This window comes from Poromitra crassiceps (genome assembly GCF_964638095.1).
Source record: "Poromitra crassiceps genome assembly, chromosome: 30".
In the NCBI taxonomy this organism is placed as follows: Eukaryota; Metazoa; Chordata; class Actinopteri; order Beryciformes; family Melamphaidae; genus Poromitra; species Poromitra crassiceps.
The window spans coordinates 8,193,592-8,203,802 of NC_139652.1; the positions used below are offsets into that span (position 1 = coordinate 8,193,592).

The following is a 10,211-nucleotide window of genomic DNA, read 5'->3' on the forward strand; positions in this document are numbered from 1 at the left end:
GTTGAGGAGCACATTCATTGTATCCAAAAGCGTGAGCACCACACCTTGTATTCCCCAGAATCATGTTAAGCACAAAATAATACCATTACATAAGACCATTTGAAATGCAATTTAAAAGGCCAGGGATAAGCCCATATGATATAAGTACCCATGCAAACTGCTCTGTTTGATGGCATAGGATACATGCTCCATCTATTGTTAGCACGCTACATCATATCCAGAACAACATCCCTCATATTCCCATCTGCATCATGTGCTGCATACAATTAGTGTGCATCGTCTCAGTGACTTCTGAAAATTAGGGCTGCATGATATGATGTTGACTCATATGAGATATGGAGACACTGCGTAACGCGTCATCATTCAGAAGCCAAGACGGGGGAAAACAGAAAGCCCCCCTCCAATCCTGGCGTTCTCCTATGTCACGTGCATGGTTGCGTGTTGCACAAAAAGATCGTATATACGGAAGATGAACACTCCAACTTACTTCCTTGACAGCTAGATCCACATTTTTCTTCTCGCCAATTCCCAATGGCTTCCTTGTTTTGCTCAGGAGTACAAAAAAAACTTTAACTGGTGGATTTTTTACATTTGTTGTCTGCGCAGCCCCACCACACAACAGCTTTTAGCTATGTTTAATTCAAGGAAAATGACGCTGGTGTGTGGAAATGAACGGAGCTTTTCCCCCCTGATGGGCGTGGCCTATTTCATGCAGTGTCTCTATTGGGCTGAATAAAATAAGCTATATCAGAGGATGTCCCCAATACTAAATTCTCATATCAACAGTCAGCCACATATAACAACTAGACTTTCTGCCTCTTTTCAACATTACATTTTTAAACAGTGTTATATGTGTTTTGCTGAAATAAGGGATTTTTGCTTGAACAAACTGATATACTTTGTATTGGCTGATGTTTACAGTGTAGTACTCGGTGTCAGTAGTATCGATGTATCTCTAGATGTAATCACTGTGTCTCTAGGTAGTTTCAATGCACTCTTCATGGATTATTCAGGTCGCAGGAGGATCAATGTAAACAGTGTTACTAGTGTGCCATGTACTTTCTTGGCAAATAATATGGAGTGCATTGTTATGACATTCAAATTCAGTTTTATATATCACTGACAGTTTTAATAATGTAATAATTAATTGCATTTATATAGCGCTTTTCTAGGTACTCAAAGCACTTCACACGGGGGTGTTATATTGCCAATGTTAATATCATCATACAGCACTATAATCTTCTGCTAATTGCTGGGGCATCTTTCAACTGACGATGTTGATGTGGTCTTATGAATACAGGCATATGATACCTGGAACACATTTGATGACTTTGAGAGCAATCAGTGTAGAACGAAACCAGTACTACGTGCATGTAGCACATACTGTAGTATTCACAAGTGCAACATTGTTGTACAGAATTGTGTGATGTACAGTATTGTGATGTACATGAAGTGCATCATGTACCACAGATAGTGTGTAAATGTGCTCACCAACCCATAAAATACTCTTTCATACATGTTTAGTACAAAATTTCACCTACCCCTGCAAATATAAAATGAAAACAAAACAAAACAATACCAGTAAACAAAAATAAATTAAATAAAAAAGGACAAAAGACAGCAATGGCCAAAACATGATCTGCCCCTGGCTGTTAGAAGTTTTTCTCTTTTCTGATATATTTTCCCCCAGTATAAATCCACAGGAATATGAACTGCTTATGACAAAATTGACTTTCAAACAATGCCCCCCCAGGCCTCGCAGAAACATTGCACTGTAACATCGGGGCATGTGTTTTCATTCCCTCTCACTTTTGAACGCCAGGAACTCCCCCTCCTCTCTTGTGCTTCAGTCAGGAAAAAACAGATTACTCTATGTTAACAGACCAGGATCCACAGGTTTGTACGAGGAAATAACATGTCTTTACTTTTCCATTTGTCTTATTTTTGAGTCCAAATGTTAATCGCTCCCACTGCTCCTTTAAATCATCTTCATATTAAACTTGCGAGGAGCATCCGCGGTGCCGCTGCTCACGCCAGCGTCTGATTTGCGCGGCACGTACTCGATCTCTATGTTGTGCTTTGTGTTGCCTTTTCCTCGGCTCCACAGGAAGAGCAACACCAGGCAGAACAGGACCACGCCCAGGAAGGAGATAAAGCCCATGGTGGTAGCGATGATCAGCGTCTTTATATCAAAGGGGAAAGGGACGTTAGCTCGCGTAGCGTTAGCACCATTCTCCGTGGGCTGGTTGGAGATGAAAGCAAAAGTCTTGTTGGGCTGCCGAGGCCAGTCGGGCGAGTAGCTGTGGATGTGCAGATGAGCAAGAGAGGTGTCATTTCCACCTGCGTTGCTGGCTATACACACGTATGTACCGTTGTCCTGGATCTGGGCGTAGCGCACTTCAAGGGTACCATCGGGCAACACAGACAGCCTTCCAATGGTTTTGGAGGTGATGAACTTCTTCTGCGGGGAGAGCCACATTATCACCGGGGCAGGATCCCCATCGGCTTGGCAGGCAAAATGAACAATAGCTCCCTCGTCGACAAACTTCTGCTGGGCTTTGCGATCCCGGATCCTGGACTTGCGACATGTGAAGTAGTTGGGCTGCAGAACATCCGGGAAGTCTTTGAACTCTTTGCCTTGGACAAACTCGGGCGAGGCGCAGGTGGGCTGCTGCTTGTTGAAGTTCAGCCTCCAGCGTCTTCGGAAGACCCACAACAGTCGGCAGTCGCAGGCCAGCGGGTTATCATACAAGGCCAGGGTCTCCAGGTTGCCCACCGAGTGGAAAGCAGACTCCTCTAAAGTGGTAAGAGAGTTCCCGGACACGTTTAAAATCTTCAGGTAGTTCAGGCCACGGAAGGAGTAGGGCTCGATCATTGCCAGCCTACCTCCGACCAGGTGGAACTCCTGAAGTCGCAGCAGATCATGGAGCTTATTCCCCTCAATGGTATGGATAGGGTTATAGGAGAGATTAAGAAAGCGTAAATAGACCAGGTGCCGCAGAGCTACATAGGGAATTGTCGTCAGGTTGGCATTAGCGATGGTCAGCGAGGTCAGATTTAATCCATACAAGCAATTTGGGGTCATAGTATCCAGATAGGGCCAATTGGCGATCTCCAACACTTTGAGCCGATAGAGTCGTTTGAAGGAGTAATCCCGTATGACGTTGATATTGAGGTGGCGCAGCCTGAGAGTAACCAGACTATGGAGGTGGGTGAAGGCCTCTGTGGGCACGGAGGACAGGTTGCACTTCTCCAAACTCAGGTGCTCAAGGCTACTTAAGCCATGAAAAGCCCGGTGGGAGATGAAGACTAGGTCATTATCGCCCACCTCTAAGGAGCGGAGGTTGTACAGATCCTGGAACATGTAGTCCAACAGGATGACAATCTTGTTCTCACTTATGTCCAGCTGTGTGAGATTGCTCAGGCCCGTGAAGACCCCCAGCTGGATGAGCTTCAGCTTGTTGCTCCGCAGCCCCAGTGTCCGCAAGCCGTACAGGTTGTTGAACGCCCCGGGTTCGATGGTGGAGATGGTGTTCTCGTTGAGCTCCAGGTGCTCCAGGTTGGGAAAGTTGGCAAACTCGTCTGGGTTGATGGTGCGGATGCGGTTCTTGCCGAGGTCCAGCAGCCGCGTCTCTGAGGGAATGCCCTCGGGAACGGTCATGAGCTTCTTGCGGTGGCACATCACGGAGCGCTCTTGGACGTTGCACTCGCAGCGGGATGGGCAGCCCGTGGTGGAGCCGGACAGCACAGTGCCCAGCATCAGGATCAGGATGGGCTGCCAGCAAGCCACCAGGTAGCTGTGCCCATTGGCTTCCCCGGCCGCCATCTTATCGGTTACCTGCAGGGGAGAGACAGAGGCAGAGAAGAACATTAAGTCACACTGATGATTTCTAGGAGACCATGTCTGGAGGATTTCTATTAGCCGTTTTTTCTCCCTTCCCAAACCTACCGAAAAACAAGGTGCCGATTTGAAAATATTTGAAAATGCCACAGCTCAAATGATGCGCAGAAGAAACACTAAGGTTACATAAGGTTGCCTGCTGTGTATGTACTGTATGCATGAGGCCTTGTATGGTGGTGTAACGAAACGATGTGTCATCACTGAACCAGACCAAAGACGATGGGATTCAAGCAAGACGGCCCAACTTCAACTCACTTCCTGTCATTTTGTCACGTGGGTTTTGCCCATGGTTCTCCGCGGACACGCCCACTTAGGAGACTTTCGGCAGGTCTGAGTCAATGCTTGACCATTTAGGAGACGTGCTGCTACCATTTGTTAGAATTGGCGAAGCCTGCGGTGACCCATCTATACTAATATAATATCTATGACGTAGGTCAACTTTGAAATATGCAGTGCGTTTTGTTATAGTACGCTTCTTCAATTCCACAGCATACAGGTAAAAGTTGGGGACTTGGGGAAGGCAGAATTACTTCTTCTTTGTCTTCTTTTGTCCATTGTGGCTATTGTCTGCCAGCTCAACAAACCCAAGTGATCAAATATGAAGTAATGCCTTTCTCATGTGAACAGAGAGTATGAATATACTGCTGCAATATTCATAGCGCACAAGCAAAATGAATGGAGGTAGCAGCTTACACAGAATATAAGGTATGGGGCGTGCATAATTGAGAGTGCTGACAAATTTGAATTCTGCATCGTTCACTTTTGCACACACAGAGCTTCAGAGGCATTTAAAATGCAGCTGGGCCCTGGGAACCAATATGAAACTCATTACAGGGATAGCACAACACTGGATTGGATTTATTTGTGATATATATACAGTATATAAGGAAATACCGATCCTAGATAGAGTAGCACACGGGCCAAAGGATTCTAATAATCCACCTCGTGTTGCTACTGCACCCTGCTTGTGTCTCTGCTGCGGCTTGAAGAGCATCTCCAGAGCATCGAGGGGCCCTGCCCAGCACCTTGCTGCTCGGCTATAGGATCAATCAGTCAACGCCGTCGCGCTGATATGAAATGATGGTATCTCAAAGGGGGGGCAGTTGCAAGTAGAATTAACCACATTTTTCACAAAGTAATCCAATTCATGCTGTGTCATAGACGCGTACGGAGATCAGCACATCTGTGGTTCGTTCTGTTAGCATATAAAGTCATCCCCCCCCCCCCCCCCTCTATTTCCAGCTTGAATGTGCTGTGTGAGTTGAAAACAGTCGGGGGGGGGCGGGGGGCGGGGTGGAGCAGTGCGAGCAGGAGGATGCAATCAAAGACGGATGGTGGCAAGTGTGATGTATGTGCTGTGGTTGACACTCAGCCCAAGCAATCTTTTACCATAAAATATAGACCGTGCAGCCACCGGGGGGGATTGGATACAGAGAGAGAGAGAGATATAGGCTTTAAGAGCGTCAAAACAAACCATATTTAATTTTGATGTCGCTGGTGTCGCTCCACCTCCCCCCCTTCTCTAACAATATAATTACTAAATTGATTTTATCATTACAGAAATTCCAGTTTTATGCAAAGAAGCGTGATGGCACCCGACGGTTACCCGGTTATTTATTGACCAATGTGTATTGACCAACGGGGAGCATCGTTTACTCTACCATTTGCAAGACAATGATCGAAGTGTGGGGAGGGTCCCGGCAGTAAAAATGCAGATGAACTTTAGAGCTAATGGTCGAAGTTGTGCGAGGATTTGTTAAGCAGCCGATCTTAATGGGGTGTCCGGTCACGTTTTGTTCCCGTAGCAACCGTTAGTCTGAGCAACGAACACTCTAATTGGCTCTTGAAGCACTTTGCATCAAAAATGCATGAACATAAAGTTGGCGCGAGGAAAATGTGTAAGAAAAGCCAACTCCTCCACATCACATTCTCACTCGTCTTAAGACGCATCTCTGGGGGGTTCCTGACCATTTGTGACGGCTGTTGTCAACTGAACGTACTACTATACCGAGCATTTCCTCAGTGGTACACAGTGTGTAACCTCTTGTTCTTTCCTCAGTGATACACACTACGCAGTGTGTAACCTCTTGTTATTCATTTGTCGCTACAAGTCAATGGCTAACTAGTCACACTGGCCTTTTCCTTGCTTGTGAACGAGGATCATGCACACTTTTGCGCTTCAGCAGATTTAATGGGCCATATTACATGTGGCAGACTGTGACTGTAGGGGGTGGGGGGGCGGGATCAATACGTTATGGTTGACAGTTAATTATGGGCTGACATGTTGCTGCCATTGTGGTCACCGCTAATAACTTTTTTTTTTTTTTTGCCAGCGAGCCACAGACGACCGCACAGCAGATTCATCAGAAGAGGGGGTTTATATGGGGTTCGTCTTCATTTTCTTCTTCACTCAATTTCATTTGATGGCCTTCCGAGGTCAAGGTTCAAGACGGAGAGTGTGACGATAACATCGGTAATCAAGTGAAATACCTTCTCAAAACAAGCCGAGATGATGGCCTGTCCCGAGATCAGAGACCCGCATCAGTCGAGGCTGATGATGCGCTTCTCTGCTCGCCTCTCGGGCCGTGATTCATCGCTCGCCCCCTTCTCCCCCTTTCTTATCCCTTAACCCACATTGATCAATTCAATTCTCAGCCATGTGAGAGAGAGAGAGAGAGAGCGAGAGAGGCCCGGAGAGATGGGAGCGCTGTGGAGCTCTGTGCCGCATGCTAAGAGACACCTCGCTTTAGATCCGCCTCCTCTCTCGCCTTCTGTCACACGGCTCTTGCATATTGGATATCACTCTCTGAGATGCTATTATGTCCAACTCGATTACCATTGACACCGAAACCCCATCATGAAAATGATCAAGTCATAATCCCCAATTGGTAAAGCTCCATGTCCTGCAACTCCAGCCAGTCACGGATGGCACTCAGGCATCTGAGTTATAATGAGCGCTGGCAGTCCGTCGCCTCTCGACTGGGTCAGAACACCCATGAAATAACGGGCCATCTGATAACGTAATCACACCACATCTGATTATTCTGCGAGGGACCGTTTGAAAGAGACGGGTGGTGTTTCCTAAAGCCGCTTTGACCGAACGCGATGAGGAAAGATCGCAGCGCCGACACTTCTTTTGCGCACGCATGGCTTCGACAGCAAAATGTACGCATGCGGGGGAAACAAAGGAGGATGAGGATGGGGACACATTACTATGAAAAATGCTAAACCATGGTTCAACATTTTACAGCTCCGTTTTGTTAATGATCTGCTGTTATCATTCCCTCGCAGGCACGTCGTCGTTAATGCAATTCCTCACTCCAATCAAGGCGCCCAGTTAGTGCCCGCACAGAAATACATTAATTGAGCCGGAGAGATGGGAGGCCCACTTCTCAAAGAGACGAATGTGGTTGAAGAGGAATAATAGAACCGGGGCTCATTAAATGAGGAGCCACTAGTCCAGGACCAGTAATGACTAGATCAATGAATGGTTGGAGATGTATGAATCTATGACAGCAGCATCGTTTTGGGATCCAGAGACGTGAAGGTGCAGCATGACATCAGGGAGTGGGGGTGGTTCTCGACGCTCACAAGACATGCAGCACAAGAGAATGACAGGAAGAAGAGAATGGTGCTGTAGGAAGAAGAGTTCTTTCGTGGTTTCTTCTATAGACCCTTTCTTGACAACAGAAACATTAAAAAATAGACCCTAGCTTACTTCCTGTTCTAGTGTTTGCTAGAACAATAAGAGACAGGAAATAAACTGCAGTCCAAACTGTTACCTAGCAAATCATTCCGGTGAAAAGGTCAAAAGCCTTATGTATGTAGGGATGTACAATACAGTGGAATCCGCTTATAGTGATCATGGTTATAGTGATCAACCGCTTATTCACCTTATGTAGCCACGCCCATTTGACCCGGTTGTGTGGCCGTATCGAAACTTCCGGCTAAAAATAATAATAAAATAAAATAAAAAATGGCTGCGCTGCTCCAATATCATCTAACTCTGAATTAACTAATCATTTAGCCAATTGTATGTAACATACCAAATAAAAGCAAACGGCAATGTCTAAGAATGCAACGCCATGTAATTGGCTCGTTAAGTCTCGCATTCCAGGGAATTACGTTAACGTCTGCGGGTCTTATAGACGTTAGTGGCTCGCGCTGCGCTCGGAGGAGAGAAAACTATCTGAAGCTGAAGGAGTCCAGGTATGTTTTACAAGAAAGTGCTCGTCATTGTCGACGATAACGTTATCTGACCTGGCTAACAGTGGATACTCGCTTGCTTGCTGTGTACCGGCTCAAAGTAGTAGGCTACGTTCTTTATTTTACCCCCTTCACTGTCCGCTCCAAAAACAACTCTTATTTTGCGCCGTGACCGCCGGAAGTGTTAAAAGGACCCGGAAGAATTTGGCCCACTGTAAGGTCTGAACATAAGGTGAATAGTGATCAAAAAGCGTGGTCACGAATCATTCCTATACGCTGTTTAAATAATTCGCTTATAGTGATCAATACTCCGTTTACAGTGATCATTTTGGACCTTGTCCCACCTGAGAACAATGGATTTTTTTTAACTACAGTTATTTTATTACTTTTTCCCAACAATGAGCCAACGAGATACAGCAGCATGTCTGTCTGTGTTATGGAGAGATATGCATCATCTCTGTCTGTGGAGAGATGGTGGCGTCTCTGTCGATGCGAGACCGCCGTGTTTGAAACAGCTGGAGGCCTAACTCATATTACTGTATGGATTTTTAAAAGTCAATAACATTCCTTTACTTTATATGTACTGTGTTCATGTACAAATGTCAATTAGATGGTAAAGTGCACGAGAAATAAAGAGAAAGACAACAAAATCTGTTATAATGATCATCTGCTTATACTACCCACAGACACACACACACACACACGCACAGACACACACACACACACACACACACACACGCGATCACACACACGCACACACGCACACCCACACACACACACACGCACAATTACATCACCTCTTGTCCAACCTGCAGGCATTCAATCGAGTCTATTGGAAACGTTTGAATCAATTTTGAGCTGTCATCTCTCATGAGAAGAAGCATTTGCCACACGAGGGTTTCATTTCTCAATATCAGAGATGTTTCTTTTTCAGAACTTTTTCAGTCTGGCACCCAACTTCAAATGTTCACCTTGGAACCCAACCAAACAGTAAATACTGCTTCTTTCTTTATCGCGCAGGAATCCATCCTATCTCCTATAATAAGAATGCAAAGTGTCTGTCTGTAGAATAGAATAGAATATAACTTTAATTGCCACATGTACAGGGCCGGTGGTATTTGTTTTCGGTACAGACACAATGTAAAAAGAGACACTGCATCATAGTTACATCACTTAAGTGCATCACAATAAAGTGAATCCAGACAACACCAATAACAGTGCACTGTATGCGAGTGTGTGAGCAGAATTGTGTTCGGCCACAGCTGTGCAGTTTTACTGTACGCAATCTTTAATTGGCTAATTAGGGCTGATTGATTCCCTAATTATTGCCCTAATTACCTAATGATGTGATGTCCCTCGAGCAATGATGACATCATCTGGTGACATCATCACTGACTCACTGATGACATCATCATTGAGCGCTCGAGTGACATCACTGGTGACATCATCAATCCTATACATAAGTGATATCATCAGTGATTTGAGTGTGCCCGGGAGGCTTTAGAGACCACTGTGTTCCAGACCATATAGACCATAGATATTGCTGATATTTTTTTATTTTGTATTTTTTATGTTATAGACAGCACATTGTGTATATTTGATATTTTTTCTCAACTATTTGTTCTATTTCTTGTGTTTTTGTATTTCTAGTTATTTATAATTATTAAATTCCCAGTTAAGTTTAACTGTTTCATTGCACTGATGTCATTTTGGACAATAAAGTTGATTGATGAGCTGTAAAATATCCTGCCTACATTACATATTTCAATTGATGTCAACTCTTTGTCAAGTGTTTGATATTTGAGGGATCATTGCAAAATCATTGTGTAATATAATGTGTATATATAATGTAAGAATATCGGCTGATATATATCGATATCGGAATCTTTTAACTCCCTAATATCGGCATCGGCCTCAAAAATCCAGTATCGGTCGGGCTCTAGTTGGTAACCCTCTGACGAATCTCAGTTAGAGTAAAAGCCATGTTCAGATGCAGTAGCATCATCCACAGATAGGGGGATCTGTTGTGTCTCTGCATACACAGATTAACAATAGCACACAACTTTCACCAAAATATCTTCTTTCCCAATAATACTGAGTTGAG

The 10,211-nt window shown here is 44.9% G+C and overlaps 1 protein-coding gene across 1 annotated transcript; it reads right to left on the reverse strand.

Annotated features, from left to right (window-relative positions):
* Positions 1–1,978: 1,978 nt before the first annotated feature.
* lingo1a (leucine rich repeat and Ig domain containing 1a) lies at positions 1,979–3,838 on the reverse strand (the record flags this gene model as incomplete). Its single annotated transcript, XM_083663065.1, has 1 exon — positions 1,979–3,838. Exon 1 carries the CDS (start codon positions 3,824–3,826, stop codon positions 1,979–1,981), a length of 1,848 nt encoding a protein of 615 aa, XP_083519191.1. The 5' UTR covers positions 3,827–3,838.
* Positions 3,839–10,211: the final 6,373 nt, after the last annotated feature.